Genomic DNA, 25438 nt, shown 5'->3' on the forward strand with positions numbered 1-25438 from the left:
CTCTACGTATCTGAAACATTTGGGCTGTTACTTGGGCTGCTATGGGCTCCAATCTCTCTTCCATGAGTTCAGCATCCAAAGCATGAGAATCACGTCTCTGCTCCATGACGCACTCGTTTCAACAGCTACCCGTTTCAAGAGCTACCCATTTCAACAGCTACCCATTTCAACAGCTACCCATTTTCAGAGCTACCCATTTCAACAGCTACCCATTTCCAGAGCTACCCATTTCAAGAGCTACCGATTTCCAGCTCTCTTAAAGGAGAATTCTGGCACTTTTTCACATAGATCTGTTTCTCGAGGTCACTGAGTACTGTCAGTTAAAAAAAAATCCAGAAACAAATCGGTTCTACCTAGCTTGAGTTGCTGCAGCCAACAGCTAGAGCTGCTACAGTGCTACATTCTGGGGGGCACGAACATGGGGGATCCATGTGAAAAATCGCCGCAATTCTCTCTTAACAGAAAGTCTCCACTTGGTTTTCCTCCATTTTAAAATACCCATTAGCCATAAATAATACTAACACCCATAAATACCCATTAAATACTACAGATGTTCTTTATGGAACCATTTAACTTCTAAAGGGTTCCACAGCAACATACTGGCATGTAACATGGGCCTTATTAGAGCCATATTCAAGACATACCGACAACAACCAAAAGAGCAATGCAATTTTGTGTCTCGAACCCCTTGATTGAATGTGGCAACAACATTATAAAATATGGATGCCAATGCTTCCATTCATCAGAGTAAAATACTAGTGACATCCCCATTACAGGACTGCTCAGGTGTATACAACTCCCTGAACTATAAAATCAATATCGCATCTCTCTGAACTTCAGAGAGGAAGGACTGCACATCACACTGTCTGGGAATGACCTATAAAAAACAGTGCCCACACACACACACACACACACACACACAATAATACACACACACATACACACTCACACACACAGACACACACATACACTGTACACATACACATACACCTACACGTATACACACACAGTCACAGATACACTAATACACATGGACAGGAACATCGAAATTCATTATGGGCACATGATGAGCACATAGAACAATACAAAAGAGCCTATGACCCTTAAAACAGAACAGAACCAGAAACCAGAACGTTTGACTAGGGCTAGACTGTTGGAAGTTGGAACTACACACTACTTGTGTTACATCTGTGACAATGGCTAATTTATATATACTGCAAATATTCTATCTCAACAGTTTACTATAAAAACACACATACTCTCTCTCTCTCTCTCTCTTTCTCTCTCTCTCTCTCTCTCTCTTTCTCTCGTATTGTTATTCAGTTTTACAGCATGCAACTTGACAGACAGCTAAAAGCAACCGATTACAGCCTTTAAGCACTGACCTATGAGAAGCCAGCCAACCACTTCTGTACCAAGTGGCATAGCATGAAAAAACACTGACACACACACCCACTACATAATGACAACACATAAACCAACACACACACACACTTCAAATGTACAAACACACACACACATACATACACACACATACATACAAACACAGTCTCTATAAAGGGTGGACACACACAGCGATCACGGGCAATGAATGATGCTATAAAATGCCATGCAGCATGGCCAATCAGATACAAGTTGCTATGGTAACCACAGGTGAAACATGCAGCACCTTCTTGGGTTTGGCTCCTCGCTGCACAGAGGAGAGGAGATGTGACGGGTTAGAGGTTATCACTAACACACACACACACACACACACACACACACACACACACACACACACGCACACACACGCACACACACAAACACACACACACACACACACACACAGAGGCAAAGCCTTTCACACTCTCTGTCACACACACACACACTCAGTCACTCACACAAACATACACACTCACAGGCAGTTAGACAGGGGATGACATGACGATTTAATAACTTGAAACTCTCCCCAGCAGTAATGGGTTGTGTGTGAGTGTGAGTGAGATCATCCAGTATGTGTGGAAGAGGTTAATGGAACAATTCTGAACATATAAACATACATGGTATGCAACAATGCACTAAATATGCCATCAAGTAAGGACTCAATCACTGACTGTGGAGGTGAACGTAGGATTACAATGCATTTCACATGTACACATATTGCCATCTAGTGGTAGACATTAATATTGCAATACTCTTTTTCCCTGAGTCATGCATCTAGGTTGTAACATACATTTTAAGGACAGCTCTGTCTTTACCAGGCAGTCAAAATGAACTTGACACAAGTCACCTTCCAAGTCAACATTCGGAGTAACTTCAAACAGTGTGTGTGTGTGTAAGAGTGAGTGTGCGACTGAGTGAGGGACTATGAGAGAAGACAAGACTAGGTGCTTTTTGCATGCCACGGCCATCTGACCTTGCCCTTTCTTTCAAGAGGCAAAGCACACAATTTGCAATAAACTAAATTCAAGCCTCAGTTTCTTCCTCAGGAAGGGTAAGAAGACATATATAGTCCACATTCACACACCAGTCTTTGTAAGATAAGTCCTTTTTAACCCAAAGCTAAAGAGGTATTTCAAATAGATGACTCTCTAATGAATTTTAAATTAGCTAAGAAATCATTAGAAGGTACAATGTGTTTGTTCACCTTTACTTCATCCGGCAATACAAACATGTAAACGTTCCATGACTTGTTTCGTACATACCAGTTTAGCCGACTTCGAGTTGTCCAATATGTCTGCAGAAAAACAAAGCATTAGCATTATCAGGTGAGAATACTAATGGTGTGTGTGTGTGTGTGTGTGTGTGTGTGTGTGTTTGTATGTGCGTGTGTGTGTGTGTGGGTGAGTGTGTGGGTATCACAAACCTCTTTTTGGCACTTTAGATGTAGCAGGTTCAGGGGTCTCAGGTGAAGTAGTGTTCTCTCCATCATCCACCAACTGAATCTGCAATAGAACATAACAGGAGAAACAGCTCTTATAAACACCGCACTCACATAAAACATTCCATATAGAGAAACCACTGCACCACTGAAGACTTACTGTATCACCTCAGGGGGTTATGGAGTTAGTACATATTTTAGAGAATTAAAAGTTTGTGACAGTGGATTGCATGATGGTTATGATCACACTTAGAAAGCATGATATTAGATGACTCATCCGGGGAAAGGGAGTCATGAATAAATTATAACAAATTAATGTATTTTTCATGAATCATACATGGTATAGGGACTTAGAGGCAGAACTTTAACTACAAAAGAGGGGCAGCAAATACACAACTGGTACGAATATTCATTAAAGACATACATCAGAAATGTGGACAGAAGAGCTACCGGTTTGTCACATGAGAAAAGCAACAGATCTCTGTTAATGTTTTCAGTAATAGTAACCCACTCTACATCTCTCTTTCTTCCCCCTTACCTCACTTGTGAGGTATACCATCACCAGTCATCAGCCATCAGTGTGCTTGGCCCTCATTTCACTCATCTCACCTGAAGTCCCATCCCTATGACTGCCCTATCATCGCCTATTACTGTCCCCCTACCTGGATTCCTGGCCCGTACAGCCTAGCAACACACCACCTGCCTATGACAATTCCGGGCCTGTACTGCCGACCCACCACATGCCCTATGACAACTCCTAATCCCCTGGACAATTCCATTTTCTTACGCTGGACTATTTGAACTTTCTGACACTAAATTAGGATTAATGCATTATCATACCGGATATGCAATCACCCCACCTCTTGTAACTTTCACCTCAGGTAGCTTTAAACACCATGTCCTACTCTCTACACCTGACTAACTTATGCATTTGTCATGTATACAGACCTTACTGTCCTGTATCTGACCCTAGGCAGATGGGTCAGGCCCTTGAGTCGTGGATCTGCTCGAGGTTTCTTCCTATATCTATCTGCAATTCTAGGGAGGTTGTCCCCTGTTCCCCTGTTCCCCTGTTACCCTGTTACCCATGGGCCTTCTTTTCTTTTCTTTTCTTTTCTCTGATTGTCTAACACTCTGTAAAGCGCCATGAGACATGTGAAATGTTTTGGCGCCCTATAAATACAATTAAATTGAAATTGTTGAAAATTGAAATTGTTAATGTGTGGGTTTCGAAGTGACAAAGGTGTACAACTGGTGAGCTCACGGTTACATGGATACAGAACTAATAAAGCTTTAAAAAGTAATAATCAATTGTATTATTGCAATATGTTGGGTAAACCAACAATAATAGTAACAACAAACAAACAAAAGAAAGAAAAGAAAACACTCTTGTGCTACGGATCTAAATAAAGGGCTCTTTTCACGCTTCAACAAGCCTCTTCAAATCTTCAGATGAGGCCGTCTGCACAAATCAGCTGTGAATCGTTCTACGGTTGGCGTCAGCCTGAAGCTGCAGAAAGGCAGAGAGCAGCAGGAGGCTCGTATTTTGGACTTCATTTTATTTTTAGTTCTAAGCACACAGCGGCCATTTTACTTCCTAACCTGATGATGAAAGCAGAAAATTCACATATTAAAGACAAATCAAATCCTCACACACACACACACACACACACACACATTGTGTGGGAGACAGAGAATTTGTATGAACTCACTTACTAATCATAGCTGCAATCAATACTACTGATACATGTGACCATACACTTCAGGTGCCTATTAACTATGTACTGTATGTAATAATGATATTTCCTGTGAATTTGTTTGGCACTTAATGGAGAATGTCTTGTGATAGGCTCATAGCAGAGAGGGAAGTTCAGACAGGGCATACAGACATGTTATCCATGTCGATGCCCCACCTATTCACTTAGTGATTTTTTATTTCAGCTCATCCTAGTTCCTCCTACCTCTTTGAGAGCTCTGTTAAATAGCCAGGTCTGTTAATGAGCTATGTCTAATCGACTGAGGTAAATGATGAGGGGGACTTCTTCTTGCTGACTGGACAGTTCCCTTTTTTCAGTCTCATTCCTTCCACAGCCCTGCACAGACATCCAGTGAAACAGGGCTGAGAAGGAACTCACACCACGAAACGCAGCTTCTTCCCGGAAACAGAAATTGCAACTACAATGAGCCTCTGTAAGGTGACATAATCACCTGCATCGCCTACCCCGTGCAGAACATCCCGTGGTCGCCTAGCTTTGGTAGTCAAACATGGTTTAGGCCAAATCGACGCCGTAAACCAGAGAATGCATCTACTGAAGGAAGAGTTTGCATGTACTTCCTTAGAGTTGCTTTGAATACGTGTATTATAATAACACAGTCCATTTGTTTCAGATAACCTCAACACACCCAGTATTGTTCTGTGGTTTGGTCACTCCACAAACACAAAAAGATATCTAAAACTATCAGTGTGTGCTTCATAACAGAAACATGTTTTGCATGTTGAGTGTTAGCACTTAGAAGATTTACTGTGACCTATAATATCTGTGAGCAAGAGCTATGTTATTTTTCTAGGGCTACTGAGGAGGACATTGGCAAACATGTAGGCTACCCATTCCTGTTTCCTGTGCCCTTGACATATTTTGTCATGGTCACAAACAAGAGCATGTCTCTTATAGGGTGATCTTTCCCTGTTGTTAGTCATCAGCCCTGAAAACTGATGACTCTCCTGCTGTTTGCTCACCCATGGTAAGTGGCCTCTGCTTGGCAGTATGCAAAAGTTGTCAGTCAGTTTACATGTGTATGAGTGTGTCTCTGTGTGTATGTGCATGGGGGTAGTGATGGTGGGTAGGGGAGGGGAAGGCTGAACGATTCAGAAAACTCAAGGCTGTGTAAAGGGCCTGAAACATGTTAGGCAGAGTTCTGAGACTATTTGAGATTCTATGGTGGAGGATGGGATGTTGGAGGTTGAGCAATTTCTAGCTGCCCCCTTGTGTATATGAGCAGTGTGTGTATGTGTGTTTATGTGAGTGTGTGTATGTGTAAGGGGAGGGATGTGGGTGTGTGGGTGTGTGTCCATGCTGCCTGTTAACCCAACACAGAGGCTACGTCTTACCTGTGATTGTCGTACAAATATGCCATGGTTTTCCTGGCACGTGAAGTAGCGCTTGCCCTGCACAGTGCCGTCGTTCTTGCCCTTGGGCTCGTCCAGGATCACCCCAACCCACTTGCCCGAGGCGAAGAGCGTGGTGCCGATGTAGGCTACGGTGCCTCGGTGACCCTTCCCGATCACCTCCACCATCGAGCCCACCTTCACCGGACGACCACCACCATCTGAACTCATCCTACTGCTGCCACTACTGGTGGTCTGAGGGGGGAGAGAGGGAGGGAGAGAGAGAGGGAGAGAGAGATAGAGAGGGAGTGAGAAGGAAAGAATGAGAGAGAGGGAAAGAGAGAATGAAAGAGAGATGAGAGGGTGGGAGAGAGAGAGAATCAGAGAGAATGAAAGAGATAGAGAGAATGAAAGAGATAGAGAGAATGAAAGAGAAACCAAGAAAGAGGGAAAGAAAGGTAGAGAGAAAGAGAGATGAATGGAGAGAAAGATGTAGAGAGAGAATCAGAAAAATGAAAGAGAGAGAATGAGAGAAACTGAGAGAGAAGGACAAAGCAAGATTGAAAGAGAGAAACAGACAGAAAGAGAGAGAGAGAGAGAGAGAGAGAGAGAGAGAGAGAGAGAGAGAGAGACAGTCAATTAGATAAATAGTGGGAGGCAAAATAAATAGCAAAAGGTTAAATAAACAGGATAAATAGTGGGAGGCAAAATAAATGTAAGGTTATGAATCCTGGTTGTCAAAAACATGAACTGCCTGAAACATTACTCAGCTAACATTAAAACTGACTAACAACAAATGGTGAAATACATTATTTTGTTATATGTAGATAGATAGATAGATAGATAGATAGATAGATACTTTATTGATCCCCATGGGAAATTCAAGGTCGATACTTTATGGTGGTCGCCTAGCTTTGGTAGTCAAACATGGTTTAGGCCAAATCGACACCGTAAACCAGAGAATGCATCTACTGAAGGAAGAGTTTGCATGTACTTCCTTAGAGTTGCTTTGAATACGTGTATTATAATGTACGATGTACACATATTATGTCTTGTTAAAGGGACCCTATGCAGTTTTGGCAATTTCTTCGCTGTTTTCTCTCGCTTTTTGCTTGCAGTTTTCTGTATAGAGCTCCCCCTACAGCTTCAGAGTATATATTTGACAACTCGGTCAGTCTACTGTTTCCTCTTTCCCTGTTCATGCGCCAACGGTTCACTCGCTTTCTACTTCTTTTCGCCAGCTCTGCCATGACGAAAGTCTGAGAAACTCCAACGCTATCTTGTAGTATGTGCCAGGCGTGTATGTTTGTAGTGGCGTAAAGCAATTTGTTACATTGCAAGGCCGCGAGACTTTATGACTTTGAGGCCGGTGCCCCGTCGGTACAAAGATGCAAGGCTGGTTTTTTACGCTCACAGACGCTATGGGGGAGCAAGACAGCCACCATTCAACCCAGAAAAAGTCATATAACCATTCCAATGACTCCAAAGCTGTTAAGTTAAGGTAGATTCAGCTAAAAAAACTGCATAGTTCCCCTTTAAACAGAAAATAAAGTGAAGGATGTGAAGTGAAATGCTGAAGGATTAGGCTGACTTATTCATGCACTCACAGTCACACACACACACACACACACACACACACACATACTGTACACACATGAAATACAACATGCATCATGGGCTCTATACACATGCTGAAATAAGCTTTGTCTAAGGGATTAGGTGGCAGTTATAAACACTCCACTCACATGCTACTGAGTATGAGTGTGTGTGTGTGTGTGTGTGTGTGTGTGTGTGTGTGTGTGTGTGTGTGTGTGTGTGTGCACATACATATGGGTGTATGCATTTGCATGCGCATATGTGTGTGTACAGTATGTGTGGATTTATGTGTGTCGGGGGGAGCAGCATTACAAATTCTTACGACTACTACGATAGTGTGTATGTTTGCTGTCCGAGAATTACATGAATGTTTGTGACATTACATGAATGTGTTTGTGCGTGTGTGTGGTGTGTGTGTGTGTGTGTGTGTGTGTGTGTGTGTGTGTGTGTGTGTGTGTGTGTGTGTGTGTGTGTGTGTGTGTGTGCGCGCGTGTGCGTGTGTGGATAAGGGCAGAGACATAGAGAGAGAGAGAGAGAGAGAGAGAGAGTCAGACTGTTAGGGATTCTCACATGCTATGTCATTAGGCTATACTGAGGAATTTTAATGATTTTAAACTCTTAGAGCACTTTCCACTTACTTAGACACTATAGCATTGTGTGCATGTGCGCGCGCGTGTGTGTGTGTGTATCCTAAATCCAATAGAAATATTTCCTTCTCTCCAGAGGAAAAAATAGCCTTCCTCTTTTTTAGTGTATTTGTGTCTGTCTGAGTGTGTGTGTGATCTATTTAAAGATATCCCTTTCAGATTAAAAAGGAACAGTGCAAAGGTGTCATTGGTAATGATGAAGTATCACATTAACACAAACTTCAGCACACAAACCTGCGTGTGCACACACGCACACGTACGCACGCACAAACACGCACACACACACGCACGCACACACACACACACAGTGAGAGTTTTATTAATTCATGCCTTCCTGAACTCTGCAGCACTGTTACTGTTACTCAGATATCAACAAAGGTAGCACGTACAGAAACACACAGAAACACACACACACACAGACATCTCACATATCTCAGCAGAACCCTGCACACACACCATCAGCAAACAAACCTCACACACTCACACATTATCCTATCCAGCAAAGATATATATACATGACAGTTGTACGGCAGAGACAAGGACGAGAAGGCGGACATGCAAGCACACACGCACACACATACAATAACAACAAACAATACAAACTCAAAGTCCTAAACACCCACAACAAATGACATCCCTGACTCCACAGTGATTAAAGTTTACGGTAACTCACAAATTAAAAATACATGTCCAGAATTAACCTGCGTAACTTTAGTAAGTTATAAATACATATTCCTTTAAAGTCACTCTAACTACCATAAAGGTCAGCTGGCTCCATCATTAATATTAAGACAAAAATATACAAACACAGCCATACTGCATATCAGGGAATGTTGTTTGGGTTAAGAGAGGTGAAAGGTTAATAGTAGTCAGGAGGTAAGACATTACTAGTTTAGTGAGTTACTGGGAACGACTCAACTTCATAATGACATCATTATGACTCAGGACAAACACAGTCATGCTTTGTTATCAACATACACTGTACCCCAAAACAGAGCACTGTACCTCAACACACACGCACACACACAGACATACACACACAGACACACACACACACACACACACACACACTCAACAGGATGTGAATTCATCTGCTGCCATCTGTGACAGCAATACAGCCAACTCATCCTCTCCTGATAGTGCTTAAGGTAAGACATCTGTGTGTGTATCTGTGTGTGTGTGTGTGTGTGTGTGTGTGTGTGTGTGTGTGTGTGTGTGTGTGTGTGTGTGTGTGTGTCTGTGTCTGTGTCTGTGTGTGTGTGTGTCTGTGTCTGTGTGTGTGTGTGTGTGTGTGTGTGTCTGTGTCTGTGTGTGTGTGTGTCTGTCAGCTCACTTACCCTGCTATACGTGTATCTTTTGGTCTGAGACATGCTGCTCCTCTGTCACCCCCAGCGATGCCGTCTTAATGGACTGCGTCTGCCCTCCTCCTCCTCTCCCTCTCTCTGTCTCTCCCTCCCTCTCTCTGTCTCTCCCTCCCTCTGTCTCTCCCTCCCTCTCTCTGTCTCTCCCTCTCTCTGTCTCTCCCTTAGTGCACCTCTCTTTCCTCTCACACCATCATGTCCAGTACCACTGTTTCCAGCACGCCCAGCTAAATATTCCAGAATGCCGACGACCAGTTTCTTCAATTCACAGAAGCCAGATAGGGACACACACGCCGAAGGCAGAGGAGGGACTAGCTTGTGTGTGTGTGTGTGTTTGTGTGTGTGCATGCATGTGTGTGTGTGTGGGAGTTTGTGTCCCCGTATGTGAGAGTGAGAGGGAGAGAGCTCAGCTAAACGGCGTCACTGCGCCAGTGCCTGTACTGCTTTCTGCAGGAGAGAGGTGGGCCAGGAGACTGGAGCAAGCCCAGGGTCCTAATGCCCCCCATGTATTCGCTCACATACCTCCCCTCACTCAGCAGTGTGTAGACCTTGTACAGAAAGACAATGACACAAAGTGAGAGGGACTAGAAAGCCAGCTTTGACATACAAGAAGACACACACTTACACAGATAAACACACACTGACACAATGTTTCAGAAAAAAAGTTTTTGTGTGAGAGAGAAAGAAAGAGAGAGAGAGATGGAGAAACCAAAAAGAAATAAACAATATCAGCATGAGATGCTATCACTTTTTGTGAGGTAATGCTATAGCTTAAGTTTGCCAATGATCACTTCCTCCATTGGTAACTGTGTACAGGATTGGCATTCTGTTTCTGTGAAAAGGGAGTGACGTCAAGAAAGGCTCCACAACAGAGACAAAGCTGTGTTCCCATCTAAAGCATTTGTGTGAGACAGACCATGTAAGGTAACCCGAGGGGTGAGCTAAGGTTATGTGAAGCTGAGACACATCTCCTCACCATCTGCAATATAGGTTCCCTATCAATCTGTTGACTTTCATTAACTAATAATTATAAACAATCCTCGTAATTCAGAGACTAGCTGGATATGGTTTGACTGATGAGCAGAAATGTGCTCCGATGCCTGGCTGCCTGGTGGCTAAGTGACCCTCTACCGGTTGGGCAAGGCGGTAGCCTCAGAGTCTCTTATCTGATAAAGGGTTGTGTTCCACAGCTGGTCTGTGAAGCCCTGTCCCTCTCACTCATGCCAGGCAAGCTTACAGAGGCATGTGTGTGTGTGTGTGTGTGTGTGTGTGTGTGTGTGTGTGTGTGTGTGTGTTTGTGTGTGTGTGTGTCTGTGTGGGTGAGTGTGTTTGTGGGTGAGTGCGATCCAAGTGAGTTGTGTACTATACTGTCAGCTGGCAACTGTGCAAACATGCACACACACACACACACAATGGATTAACACCCTTTTATGAGCTAAAACTGCATCACTGCTTTTCTTTCTGCTTGATTCTCTATTCACCAATTCTGCAAATGTGGCAAAACAGTAGGGGAGAGAGAGAGAGAGAGAGAGAGAGAGAGGGAGAGAGAGAGAGAGAGAGAGAGAGGGAGAGAGAGAGAGAAAGAGGTAGAGAGAGAGAGAGAGAGAGAGGGAGAGAGAGAGAGAGGGAGAGAGAGAGAGGGAGAGAGAGAGAGAGGGAGAGAGAGGGAGAGGGGAGAGAGAGAGGGAGAGAGAGAGGGAGAGAGAGAGAGAGGGAGAGAGAGAGAGGGAGAGGGAGAGGGAGAGGGAGAGAGAGAGAGAGAGAGAGAGAGAGAGAGAGAGAGGGAGAGAGAGAGGGAGAGAGGGAGAGAGAGAGAGAGAGAGAGAGAGGGAGAGGGAGAGAGAGAGAGAGAGAGAGAGAGAGAGATGGTGATGGTAGCTGTGTTTAAGCCACAATAAAAGTGTAGACCCAGTAGGATGGAAAAACTCCCGCCACGCTTATCACTTATTCAAAACGTTGGACATTTTATGAGGGTGGAGTGGAAACTACTCTGATTGTATTTGGCTGATCTGTCCTGCACGTAATGGTCGACAATCAAAATAAGAGAACTCTTAATCCAGGCAGGGGTGTCTGACTGGGGGTAAAACCACTACTGATTATAGGGGCCCAAGGGGAGAGAGGGCCCTTGAAAAGTCTGGAATATATTTTATTTTACCTGGGTTGAGGAACATGGAGGCCCATCAGGACTGCCTATGCAAGGGCCCAGGATCTTGTGCTACGCCCCTGATCCTAGGTCCTGGTTCTATTGCTACAATTGCCATGCACATTTTGAAACTTTACAGAGGTAGGTCAGTAGATCTATAGATACGTAGCCAATGTGCAAATACTGTGTCAGACAGGCTTTTTGGTATCAGCAGCAACTCACAACAGAATCAAACATTATTGACAAACTGGGTGGTGCCAACAAATTAGATTAATATGGTTGTGTTGTGTGAGGTTATAGTTTCAATTTAGTTCTTCAAAGGACATCAAATTCATCCTGCAATATGGGCCATGCAGGATATCACTTTGCTACGTGTAAATTAAGCATTACCGTACCAATGAGACATTAGGATCATATCTAGACTTGGAGACACCACTTTCACCGTTCAATTTAACAGACGAACTATGGATGTCTGCTCCCCCCTACTGACAGCATGAAGTATTGACGCTCTCCGACGGGAAAGGTAACCCAGAGATAGCCCAGAGATAGGCTATACGTTGTCCATATACTGACTCACTGTTTAGGCTATCTTGGTTAGAAGAACCTTTCTGGTTTGCTTTGGCGTGAAGATAATTTAAATATATGCTAACCTATCTAAAGTAATCAAAGGCACTCTAACTAATAAAACAAAAAATACAACATTGTATGCATTCTAGGTTTAAAACGTTTCCAGTCACGTAGCCTAGTCATGTGAAGGTAAAATAATGACGTCTAATTCTATCAACTAAAACACAAATTGTGCCAAATAATTTGAGAAATTGGGCAACGTAGGCTAAAACGTGTTGAGGAGACCCAATGAGAAGGGTGGGAAAACGTGGTGGATTTGAGAAGGCATGCGCTACATTCGTAATCATGAAAGAAAATGTGTGTAAAGAAAGCTGGCAGCAATAAAAGCATAGATATCATCTTCATTAAGGGATGCACCAATATATTTTACATTTACATTTAAGGTACAAGACAAAACACATCGCTTGATGCCAGAGGCAACTCCCTTTGCATCCGAAAACCGAAGGCGCAGAATGAATGCAAGTGTTACCGGCTAACGACACGTCATTCACATTCATTACGAAATAATAACAAAAAATAATAATAATTGAAAAACACTTCCTTACCTTCTTATTCTAAACGTTTTAATTGACGCGCTGTGTGTTGACAGTGCTGTCTCCAGAGCTTGGGAAAAGACACAGGAGCCAGCCAGACCACTCAACTTCCTGTTGTCCTATGCATGATAGCATTTGGAAGGGAACTGGCCGGTGCTGAAATGAGCTTAAGTGCCCATATAATTTCTCAGATACCGTAGGTATAGCCTGCAGTAGCTTTAATGTAGTCTATATAATGGATAGCTCTTAATAGTGTTAAGTAGTCTAAATACAAATATTTCAACACATACAATACATATTTCAATAGGTACATGTATTATTTTAAAACAGAGAATTAATGCATACAGTACGTGTTTGATATAAGAATGCTGCAAATAAAAATGAGTAGGCTAACAATGTAATAACACCTGAAAAAAATACTGTAATAAAACCCTATATTACTGTCAGTGTCAAATAAACTCCAACATTAGGCTAGCGGAGATAAGAATCCGTTATCTGATGATCTTCAACAGCACTCCTTCACATGACAGGAAACACAGCAATTAGGCTACTCAGCTAACACATGAGACGACTGTTTTCAAAGTAAAGAGAAACAATGGAAAGGTGTCTAAATGTGGCCATATTTTGAATACACATAGTGCCAAATGTCTTTGTAATGTTACAAATAAAGATCTGGCGTATCAAGCTCCAGACATTACAAGTGTCCAACAATGTGCAATGCATGAGAGAAAATGTCTATTTTAACAATAGCAATAACTTTATGACAGGCTCAATTACTGATCAACATCTGCTCAGTTCTAACACCAACTTTGTAGGCATATTTATACACCAGGAAATTAACAAGCCTGGCTGGCAATGATGGCCACACAAACTCTGTCTCCTTCTTGAAGCCCAGACTATCATAGAGTCTGTGCGCATCTGATTGGGCCATGGAGGTGAACAGCACCACCCTTTCCACACCATGATTAGCTGCAAACTCCATGGCGGTTTGGCAGAGGGCCTTGCCAATGCCTCGTCCCCTGGATCTCTTGAGCACTGTGATCCTCTTCAGCTCCCAGGCCCCTCTCTCCTCCACGCAGGGAAGGATGGCCACTGTGCCCACTAGGATGCCCTGCACCTCTGCCACCCAGAAGCGGGCGACTCGGCTGGGATCCATGTAGGACGCACGGATGTTCTGGAGGTCCTCGCTGAGGCCCAGGCGTACGCCCTGCTCGAGCAGGCACTGCACGGACACCCGAATGGCCAACAGGCCCCCGGAGACCCCCAGCATTGCTGTCAGGAGGGAGCCAGAGAGCTCCAGGAGGGCGAGGAACACAGCAAACAGAACCGCCTGGACCCGGAGCCTCCGAAGAACCATGACGAAGATGGCGCCGCTGTGTTCTCTGAACCCTGTGGAGTACACTTCACGAACCACAGCATAGTCTGAGTCTCGGTACTCTCGCAGAGAATACTCCATCATCTGTGAGTTAGAGAGGGGATGAGGAGGAACCATAGAGGTGACACATAGAGGTACACATATTCTATGCTATGGCAATAGAAAAGATGCACATAAATGTCTAATTACATTATAGTGACTTCTAAAAAGTCAACATTTTTTGAAAGGACACAGCTCCTTTCAACAGTGAAACCAGAGGTCTGTTTAAACAACTCATCAGAATAAATGTGTACATCTGTATCCATTCACTGGCTTCTACTAACCTAAAGCCCAGAGGTAGCCTCTGGTGTACTTAGGTGAACTATGGAGAACCCAAGTGTTCAGATCAGACTGTCTGCTTAAGACTTCCCATCTGTAAACCTCCCCTACAAACAACACAAACCCACACACAAACCTTACAGCTTTGAGAGTATTCCCAATACAAACACACATTGTCTGGGTCTTCACATACAGAGCCCCCTCCTCGTACCTCTTCCTGTGCTGTTTTCTGAGCCTCATGTCACATGATCCCTACAGTTCAGGTCTGGTTAATGGATACCAGAGAACATCAAACTGAAAAAGCAGGACACCACAGACCAACTCAACCCATAATGATACACTAGTATGCAAGAAGTATAGGACAACGTAGTTCCTTTATTAATATTTGTTTTTATTATTTTAATAGGCATACAAAACAGTATTATATTCAAAACAATTCTCATTTTCTGAAACTGAGTGGATTGCTGTAGCACTGCCACAATGTGACAACTTGTGTATAAAAATTCAAGCACTTTTACCTGTCTCCAGGCAGCTAAAAGCCTACTCAGACAGAGATTTAATTTACTGAAAATGTTTTTTATTTAGAGAAAGTTCAGTATTAACAGACATTTCCTTTAGCTACACGATAAATGATGCCATATTAGATTAGCTGTGTTTCTACACAGCAAGTGAGACTTTTCATTGAAAAACAAGACCCCAAAATGAAATGACACTAGGAAACTTCTAACAACTAACTGAATTAGTCATTGTCCAGTATAGTCTGGACAAAAATAGTTTTCAGGAAGTTGGCCTGGTTATCTGCATGAGTTAAAAGTTAAGGATGCAGTCTGCATTTCAGCCATGTGAAAGGTTGTTGATATCAGCCAATCAAACTGCACCCATGAAGCACTGCGTTGATTGGCTGGGATTGTTTGTGGGTTAGTGCGAGCTATTATGTTTGTTCCCCAGTTACAGAGCCAGGGTTTTGTAGAGAGAGCAGCATGTTTTGGAGTAAACCCTGAACAGCTATCTAGAGAACCGTGAGGAGCAATTCTCTAAATCTCTTTTATATGTGTACAACATTATGGGCCCTGATTTGAACGATAGACAAAGTGCAAAGTCCGAGGTCTAACAAAAGCTAATTCAATAATTAGGCAAAATCTATTTGCTCATTTAACACAATAGGAAAAGCTTTAATCACAAACATTGAGTCAGATCAATTCTCCCACATAACACAGAATAGTTATATCTCATACATGAGAACTTTGGACTTTGTCCACCATTAAAAGTAGGGCCCTATGTGTGATATCCACAGACAAAATACATCCTGGGGTTTGAAAGTGTAAGAAAAAGGTTCCCAGGTTTGAGGAAGGAAGATGCAACACACTTATGAGTTTGAGTCATGAGACCACACATAGCACTTACAATGAAAACCACTAACTGACATTAGCTGAACATATAAACTGACCCAGGGGTGCATTTCCTTAAAAAGTAGTAGACTGACCTTTTGAAATGACCATGGTTATTGCACAATGATCACAAGATCAATGCACAATCACAAGACTTCTTATTGGCAGGTCAAGCTGTCCCTCCACACTTGTACAAGTATAGAAATGTGGCAGGTAGCAGTAACTTCTCACTTAAAAGTAGTTTTTGAGGTTGTTGGTATTTGAATGAAAATAATTTCACACACACTGACAAATACACAAATGCCCACAGCTGCACTCTTATCGTGGCGAAGGCTGGACATCCAGTCTGTACTCGATTAAAGAAAAGTTTGTGATTTTGGCAAAGAACTCCGGAACAACAAACTGTCGCACTTTCTGGTAACCAACGTGCTCATACAGGTGTTGAGCATCCGTCTGGACCACAGATGTGTAGAGAACCACACCCAGGTACCCGCGAGAACGTGCAAATTCGGCTACCGTGCGACACATCGCTTTGGCGATCCCCTGGCCACGGTGCGAGCGCTTTACGGACATGCGCTTGAGCTCCAAACATTCAGGATGCTTCTCGGCCGGCAGACATGCCACTGTGGCCACCACGCGCCCATCACTCTCCGCCACCCAAAAGCAGGTGTTTGGTGAGCTGCAGTAGGTTTCCTGTATTTTGTTCAGATCCCGCCGCATGGACTCGTCGATGTAGCTGTTAAACAGGTAGGACACCAGCTGTCGACCCCCGGCCAGGAGCAGCGTTACTGCGAGGATGGGAAGGATGACCGACTTGGAAGTGGCCATTAACGTGCAAAACACACACACACACAACATCTGCATCAGTGGCTGCTTGAGCAGGTGCATGAACGAAGAGGGAACGTGTTCGCTCATGCCCATAGTGAAGATCTCCTTCACCGCCTCCTCGTCATCGCCCTCGTATCGCCGTATCTGCAGGCTAGCCATGGATCAGGTCTGAGGAGAAAGAAAAAAAGGTAGAAAGCGGTGATCGCTCGATTGTAAGTGCCAGGTCCGGATCTAGACTGCTCAGATTAGGGGGGTAAATATAATTTTTGAGTGGACACAATGAGTGGACCATTTTCCTAGTAAACATCACATAGGCTTTGATTTTTCCAGACATTTCTCCAGCAGCAGGGGTGTTAGGGGAGTTGTCAAAAGAAATTGACAGATTGAGTTACAAATATGACACAGCCTAACCATAAACAGATTCAAAACAGCTGCTATGAAAAACTAAAAGGCAGCTACAAAGCAGCAATTGAACTGGTCACAACAAAAACCTTAACGTTAGTATTATTATAGACAGGATTATTAATGTTTTTCTTTGGTGTTCATTTTCATCTTTTTTATTTACAGTACATTATTGGTATAAATTGGTATGAAACAAGAAAAATAAAAAAAAATGGCACGGCACAGATTATTAACAGATTATTACACAGATTATTAACCTTCATGGCATATGTGACTACCCTGTACACTACTACAATATAAGAATCATGCTGGTGGGATACTCTATGGCTAAGCAATTTACAAAAATGTACAAAATGTGTACTGACAAAAGACACATTTACTACGCCCAAAGCTACGGCCATTCTAGATCCAGCGCACACTTAGCTGCTACGCAACTGTTTGTTTGCATAAACAAGACCCAGTGTTTTGGTGTTCAAACAACGCCCAAGGGCACAGGGTGAATCATCCTAGACCAGAACCGTAACATACGGGAGACGAAGTTAGAGTGCAAATCTGGATCTGGAACGGGGATGTGATTATAATTAATGCAGTTTTCAAATGATAAGGGAAGTTATGCCATTAAGCTGGTTCACGGACCATGTCAGTGGGGCAAGTAACGTTATCTGTAGGCACTGCACCTGTCCAGAATTGTATTGTATATTGCAACTTCGCTGTAGCAAGGAGCGTTATAGAAAATCATTCCTGCCCACTGCCATAACTATTTACAACAACTCCCCTTTGTGCCGTGAGAGAAAATCTTATGCTGAGAGTCAATGCAATGCAGTTTACAACCTCTTTAACAGAGACTATATCCAATTGTATTTATTTTTTTAACTTGTATGTATGTTTATGTGTGATAGGCCTATATTTTTATATTATTAATTGCTGCTGTAACACCATAATTTCCCTTTGGGGGTGAATAAAGTAGGCTAATCTATCTATCTATCTAAACTTGTCCAGCTAGCATAGCATGTACATGTTTGGACTATGATGTCATTTAGGTAATTATTTACACATTTTCATAGTCTATCACGCTTGTTTCAACAAATTATGTCTGGTCGTGAGGTTAATTTAATTCAGCGACCCAAATAATAATAGACTGTGTTATCAGGATATTCAAAAGTAACATTGCTGTATATTACATTAACGTTAGCTATCTTGCAACTATGGCGTTTGCGAACCTTTACTGGCAATAGTCGCTAACACCAGAACGTACCCAAATGTAGTGTCAAATAAGAACCTACCTCTTCAGGGACAGGTCACGAATTGTAAGAGAATCGTTTGGTGCTCTTTGCTTCTCCGAGAGTTACAAAGAATCCTCAAAACACACTCAGTGGGTATTCATAAGGTAGATTCTATTAGCCTGTTGAGGAGTAGGCTACGGTCATAAATATGGGCGTTTTCGAAAAAGGTTCTATAACATGACGCAGCAATTACCCTCAGGGACTTTTCTGCCATTAAACAATTTTAAGAACACTGAAACTATAAAACGTTCGCGTACAATTCTTAAAGAGGTTAGAACAGGTTAGAATCCCCTGACTTCCGTTTGCACACCCTGTCCCGCCCACTAGGGTGGGATTGTAACAAGTCATCAGTGGTTTGATTGGTCAGGACTCAGGTTATAGACATTTTCTGGTTATAGGTTGTAGCCCCAACATTATGTTATTTACTGTCTATGTCGATAAAAGTTCATAACACTTCCAGAGATGTAAAGTAACTTTTACTAGTAGTCTACACTTTCAACTTTCGGTACTTAAGTAGGCCTATGTTTTATAATAGGCTACTTGTCGTACTTAAGTACTGTAAATCAGTGTTTCTCAAACTTTTTCAGATGGAGGACCACTTAACCAATAAAAAATGCATGGACCACCTAGCTAAAGAAAAAACAGATTAGACCTACTTCAACAGTATATCAGCACAATAGGCCTACTCACTGAACCACCTTGCTTATTGTATTTTCACTTTGCTTATTGTGTCAGAGGATTCATATGATTTAAACTGGCATATCTTACATAGACAGTGTTGCAGAACTGTTTGGATTTACATACAAGTTGGTTCAATATTGCAAACAACTCATCTATATCATATTTTACCACGTCTGCTCGCGGACCACTTGGGATAGCTTGCGGACCACCAGTGGTCCCCGGACCACACTTTGAGAAACACTGCTGTAAATAATAGATACTTTTAGACTTTTACTTAATATGCTTATAGATTACTTTGACTTTTACGTCTTACGTTTTAAGTAATTTTCTGATCAAATATTTGTACTTCAACTCATGTGTGGGATTCGGACACTTTATACAACTCTGAACACTTCTGAATTTTAGGGAGTAGCCCAATAAAGAGCTCTTTACCGCAGCCTCCACAACTGCAGGCCAGAAAAACATGGATCTGCCCAAGGTTTCTTCCTTGTCAAGGGAGTTTTTCCTTGCCCCTGTTGCTCTTGGGTGCTCCTTGTTGGTGCCCCCCCCCCCCCCTTTCTTATGCAGCCCTTGCCACTTAATCTACTAAACCCCTCTTCTACTGCACTTTTTACCCCCCCGCCCCCCATTAATGCACAAATAGGCTGACACCAGACATAATTTCACTGCATTTCTTACTTCCAGTAACTATATGCATGTGACAATAAACTTCCTTGTATCCTCCTTATAAACATAGCCCTCTCCAGCTGTCTCTTTCTTGCCTCTGGCTGAGATTATCACTCACCTGAGTGTGTCTAATTCATCTGGGTCTCTCCCTTGCTTATAGCTAAGATTATTGCTGACCTGAGTGTTTTTAATTCATCTATCCCATGCCTATGGCTGACATTATCGCTCACCTGTCTTTATTAATTAATCTCAATTAGATCAGTAACCTGAGTAAACTTCAACAAAAGCATTTTCCCGCATTTTAGAGAGTGGGAAGACTGTTTGCTGTAGGGTGTCTGATTGTCTTCACCCACGCAAACATAGCCTAAGCCATTAGATGGTTAAGGGGTTTTGTGACATCCTTATCTCTGTTAATACTAACTGGTTGGATGAATCATTGGTGGGGGTGGTATCTTGTGATTTTCCGTGTGTGTGTTAAAGGGACACCAGGCAAGCCTGATGCTTTTTCTCTACGAAACTCCCCCTCGCTCGGTCTGAAGCTCTTTTCCTTTTCTTTGCGTCTTCCGTCAAGGGTTTTCACTGCTTCTTCGCCGGCTCTGCCATTATACACATGTTTGCAACAATCTCTAGCGTTTCGTTAGCCTGCCTCTGTGCTGTAAACTGATCCTGCTTCGGTCGGCGGGTAGGATACACCGAACTTGCAAGTGGGATATTCTTCCTATAGTCAGTAGGGGCGGGCGAGAGAGCCTTCATTCGCCCCGTAATGAGTCATTTAACCGACTTACGAAGATGATTAATTAACACGAAAATGTTGCCTGGTGTCCCTTTAATTATACGAACTGACTTCACCCACAGATATGTGGGCTTGTTACTTTGACATTTCATGTGGGTAACATGCTCCCGGTATCAAGAATAAAGCTGCAGTCTCATACCAGTTGTCTTGGAGTAATTTTGACCACAGTGGCCCTACTTCATTGTTACCAAACAAGATGTACCGAAGAGCGGTACAAAATATGACCGCCACCCAGTCCTGCACATACTTTCCGCAAAAATAAATCACGCTTGTCAATTTGTCTCCATCTCCTCCTCCATCCCCTACTTTTGTGTATGTAAATGAGTGTGTGCATAGTGTGTTTGTTTTTGTGTATATGTGTGCTTCTGTGTTTGTATGGGTTCACTTGTGAGTGTGGGGGTAATGGTGTGTGTATGTGCTTGCTTGCCTGCATGTGTGTGTTTTTATGTGTGTGTGTGTGTGTGTGTGTGTGTGTGTGTGTGTGTGTGATCTCCTAGTCCCATATAACCCACCTAGAACGCTACGATCACAGAATATTGGACTTCTTGTAATCCCAAGAATCTCTAGCCTGGGAAAAACCCAGACGTAGGCTACTTCCGGCAAATTCGAGATTCACTCTGAAAGTCCGTCTGGCCTAGCCCTGGTAGGGGCGCGTCTAGGTTTCTAGGCTACGTCTGGCCAAGAACCCATTCGATTCTAGATCGAGGCACCAATCAGAACCCTTGAGGCGGGCTTTACACGATGACGATAGCGCACCCTGTTGAAGAAGCCGGGTTTAAAAAAAATTAGCCAGCCAAAAAGGACGAATGAAACAAAATGCTCGTTTGAACGTGAACGGTTTTGTTCAGAGCTGAAAATGCAATTGTGTTTGACAGAGGGCAGATGTAAATTGCTAGTGACAAAATATTAGCTTTCAGTGTGGCACGATGTCTATTGTAAATTAGCCTATGTTTAATTAAAAAGTGGTTAATTCTTCCTGCTTCTCCCTACAAACAGACAGTGTTGCAAATTGTGTGTTTCCGTAACTCTGTATCTTTCATTGCTCTGGCCAATTGGTTTTTGGCCTCTCCTATTGCGTCCGAGGCATTTTGATCGGCGTCCGTTTGGGAACGCCCTTTGGAAATGGGCTTTGAACGAACCTTCCCCAGACCCACTCTCAGTTACGACTGAGAAGTGTCTGGTTATAACCGGGCTAAAGAATCTCAGTAGTAGCTTTCTGCTACCGCGCACCCCTCCTCTGAAATAATCTCCCTCCCTCAATTCGATTAGTAGACACCCTCCCTATTTTTAAGTCTAGACTTAAAACATACCTCTTTAGTAGTATGGTGCAGTGTGGAACTTCACCCACCTCAGGGTTTTTTGGAATGGACCACCCTATTGTGTCCTTGTGTGACTGGCACCCCAGTCATGCGTGCGATGGTGGTCACTGACCATACCTGCGCTGGTGTTGACTATCCTTCACCATGCCTTAGTTATGCTGCTATAGCATAGTGCTGTCATGGACTTTTCATGTGTCACGCCGTACAACCCCCCCCTCTCTCCTCTTCCCTCTCTTGCCTATTCTCACTATGGTATAACACTACATAGTAGCATTGATATACTTATTGATATTAACCAATTTAATTTATAGTAATACTAACCCACTCTACATCTTTCTTTCTTCCCCCTTTCATCACTTGTGAGGTATACCATCACCAGTCATCAGCCATCCATGTGTTTGGCCCTCATCTCACCTTCATCATCGCCTATTACTGTCCCCCCTGTCCGGATTCCTGGCCCGTACAGCCTAGCGACCCACCACTTGCCCTATAACAACTCTGCCCGGATTCCTGGCCCATACAGCCTAGCGACCCACCACTTGCCCTATGACAACTCCTAATCCCCCTGGAAAATTCCATTTCCTACACTGGACTATTTGAACTTTCTGACACTAAATAGGATTCATGCATTATCATACCTGATATGTAACCATCCCACCTCTTGTAACATACACCTCAGGTGGCTTTAAACACCATGTTCTATTATACATCTAACTTATGCATTTCATATACAGACCTTACTGTTCTGTAACTGACCCTAGGCAGATGGGTCAGGCCCTTGAGTCGTGGATCTGCTCGAGGTTTCTTCCTATATGTATGTCCAATTCTAGGGAGTTTTTCCTCACCCCTGTTACTCATGAGCCTTCTTTTATTTTCTCTAATTGTCTAACATTCTGTAAAGAGCCATGAGACATGTGTAATGTTTTGGCGCTCTATAAGTGAAATTAAATTGAAATTGAAAATTGTGTTTGTGCGTATGTGTGCATGTGTTTATGTGAGTGTGTCTTTATGTGTGTGTTTATGTGTGTGTATGTGCGTGCGTTTATGTGTGTGTGTGCGTGTAGCTATTATGGCCCCCTATGAACGGAATTTCACGAAACTTGTCATGCATTCAGAGGGTGTTATAATGATCCTACACTTCAAATTTTTTGCAGTTTTGAACGTGTCAGCCAAAGATACCTGCAATTACAATGTCTCGTTTTTGCCTTTTCATTTTTAACTAGGAGGCGCTATACCTAAAATGAGTGGATATGGGATGTGTTGACATGGCCCTTGGAGACGAACATACAGTGTACAAAAAATAACTTGGTCATCCAAGGCCCCACGGTTCTCGAGATATCCACAGAAAACTGTGTCCGACCATCTACAGGCCGATTGGTGTACAGTCACTAAATTTAACATATATTCATTTATTGTATGGTTGGCCATAAACGGAATTCCACGAAACTTGGCATGCACTCGGAGGGTGTCATAATGGTCCTTCTCTTTAATTTTGTGCAGTTTTGAACATGTCACCCAAAGATACCTGCGATTACAACACCTTGTTTTTGCTACCCTCCTTTCGGGTGGCCCGGTGCGGCGGTTGGGCAATGGATCAAAACGAAAAACAATGGTTCCATGTCATCTTTGTGGGGCTACATGCCGACCATGTCTCGTGCAGCCAGGTCTTTCAATGTCCCGGGAATCGTTGACGGAAATTCACTGAAAAAAAAAAATCCGGAAGAAAAAATCGGCGGTCATAATTATAACTGTTAGGTCTACCATAGCTTATCTGAATCTAGTATTCGTGCTCTTGTCTTATAGCCTAGAAATCTAGACGCGCCCTGCTGCCAGGGCTAGTCTAGCAACTCTCCGTTGGCTTGTGAGCTCCAGAAATCGAAACTTAATCAGGTCATTGAAATCGTGTATAGAGTCGTTTGGTGGGCTTAACATAATGATTGATGGCAGAGTTGCAACGGGTTGGCTTGAATTCCCTGCTACTTGAAAACAAATATCCTATTGCGTCCTATTGCGTGCAGAGGGAATTTGAAAGACAACTGATTATCCCGCCCCTCGGACTGAGCACTGCGAAAGGTGAGTGCCCAGACCCTACAATTTAATGTGGGTCTGGCTCGCCAGGCTACTTGTCTTAAGGTTAATTCAGGGTCATTACCCAGCCTCCTTTTTGTTCTTTTCTTTGTAGAGATCATGCTTGTGTTTGTCCCAGCAAACATCTCATATAGTAGGACTAGAGGAAGTGGTATGCTCCTCCGTGTACATTTGTGCGCGGCAAAGACGTGCATGATTTCCACGCGGTCACAATTGTTAGAAGATAGACACCCCCCACATTGCGTTAATGACGCAATTTACGTCACGCGCCGCGTGTGCGGAACACAGATGCAGGCGTATACCAGGTCCCCACCTGGGAATGACAAGGACCGCCCCCGTGATTATGTTGTTTTTCCCACCGCGAGTGTTCATGTGCTTTCCCATCGGAATGTGTGGAAAACATGGATGCCACAACAATGGTTAAAACATACGCTTACTAATCTTAAAGCACACTATGCCGGTTTTTTAGCTTAATTTACCTTCATTTAACAGCTTTAGAGTCATTGGGATGGTTATATGACTTTTTTCGGGTTGAATGGTGGCCGTCTCGCTTCCCCCTAGCACCTGTGAGCGGAAAAACCACCCTTGCAACTGTGGGCCGGCGGGCCGACGGCCTCAGTGTCAGGAAGTATAACAAGTGCAAATTGCTTTACTGCATTCAAATACACATACACGCCAGACACCGGCTAGAAAAAGGTAGCGATGGAGTTTCTCAGACATTCGTCATGACAGAGCCAGCGAAAAAGAAGCAAAAATCTGAGAAAACAGTAAGGAAATTGCCAATACTGCATAGTTTACCTTTAAAGGGAAACTTAGCAGGATTTCCCCCTCTGCTGGAGAAATTGTGCATTATGCTATTTCAAACTGTGGAAAAAGGTAACGGTAAAGCACATGGATTTGTTTACAAGCTAGCAAAACGGTTAGCATAAGTTCGCCAAACAATGTGGATGTTACAAGGTAGAAAACACGATTTAAAACGAGCTTCTTGTTTCTCACTTCTCTTTCCGGGACGGTAGTCTCAATGTTGCAAGGTTGGTTTTCCGCCTGGGGACGCTAGGGGCAGCGGGAAAAGTCACCATTTTCACCGGAACAGGTCAATTAACCATCCAAATGATTTCTACACGGGTTTATTACGTTGAAATAGTTGCCAAGTTCCCCTTTAAATAAACAACTGTATTTACTTACAAATATGGTGTAAGACGCCTGTGAAAAAATGATATGCAGCTTTCAAGTGACAAAAAAACAGCAGATTCCCAAGTTCACATTAAAACGGTTGGACATGAAAGGCCACATGGATTACAAATGAACTACAACGTGATGACATGCCCCTAACTGGGCAACTCGTGTAGCAAAATCTAGCCCCAGTTTCCCACCTCTGATTCCCACATGAAGTGACGTAAACGTTTTCACTGGGAAAAAGTTTT

The 25438-nt window shown here is 43.1% G+C and overlaps 3 protein-coding genes across 12 annotated transcripts in view; all 3 read right to left on the reverse strand.

Moving 5' to 3' along the window:
• dctn1b (dynactin 1b) overlaps positions 1–9982 on the reverse strand; it is a 34073-nt gene extending 24091 nt beyond the window's left edge. For 3 of the 7 annotated variants that reach the window (XM_042072393.1, XM_042072394.1, XM_042072390.1), the window contains exons 1-5: positions 9547–9981; positions 5970–6221; positions 2846–2924; positions 2685–2716; positions 1670–1690 (exon numbers count right to left, since the gene is read on the reverse strand). In XM_042072393.1, coding sequence (XP_041928327.1) covers positions 1670–1690; positions 2685–2716; positions 2846–2924; positions 5970–6221; positions 9547–9579 — 417 coding nt within the window. In that variant the 5' untranslated portion in view covers positions 9580–9981. Of the gene's footprint in view, positions 1–1669; positions 1691–2684; positions 2717–2845; positions 2925–5969; positions 6222–9546 lie in introns of all 7 variants that reach the window. The other 4 variants (XM_042072395.1, XM_042072391.1, XM_042072396.1 and 1 more) reach the window with 3 other exon arrangements.
• A 967-nt stretch (positions 9983–10949) lies between these two features.
• LOC121693203 (probable N-acetyltransferase camello) lies at positions 10950–14795 on the reverse strand. Of its 4 annotated transcripts, none has more exons than XM_042072501.1 (3): positions 14739–14795; positions 12886–14332; positions 10950–11056 (listed from the first exon to the last, which is right to left on the reverse strand). In XM_042072501.1, exon 2 carries the CDS (start codon positions 14330–14332, stop codon positions 13643–13645), a length of 690 nt encoding a protein of 229 aa, XP_041928435.1. In that variant the 5' UTR covers positions 14739–14795; the 3' UTR covers positions 10950–11056; positions 12886–13642. The 4 variants fall into 4 exon arrangements, with proteins under 4 accessions (XP_041928435.1, XP_041928438.1, XP_041928436.1 ...); XM_042072504.1 differs by having other exon boundaries at positions 14778–14792; XM_042072502.1 differs by having other exon boundaries at positions 14703–14780.
• A 132-nt stretch (positions 14796–14927) lies between these two features.
• nat8 (N-acetyltransferase 8) lies at positions 14928–18777 on the reverse strand. Its single transcript, XM_042072506.1, has 2 exons — positions 18468–18777; positions 14928–16950 (listed from the first exon to the last, which is right to left on the reverse strand). The coding sequence occupies exon 2, from the start codon at positions 16939–16941 to the stop codon at positions 16273–16275; it is 669 nt and encodes a 222-aa protein (XP_041928440.1). The 5' UTR covers positions 16942–16950; positions 18468–18777; the 3' UTR covers positions 14928–16272.
• Between the last annotated feature and the right edge of the window lie 6661 nt (positions 18778–25438).

Source organism: Alosa sapidissima, chromosome 19 (assembly GCF_018492685.1).
Source record: "Alosa sapidissima isolate fAloSap1 chromosome 19, fAloSap1.pri, whole genome shotgun sequence".
In the NCBI taxonomy this organism is placed as follows: Eukaryota; Metazoa; Chordata; class Actinopteri; order Clupeiformes; family Clupeidae; genus Alosa; species Alosa sapidissima.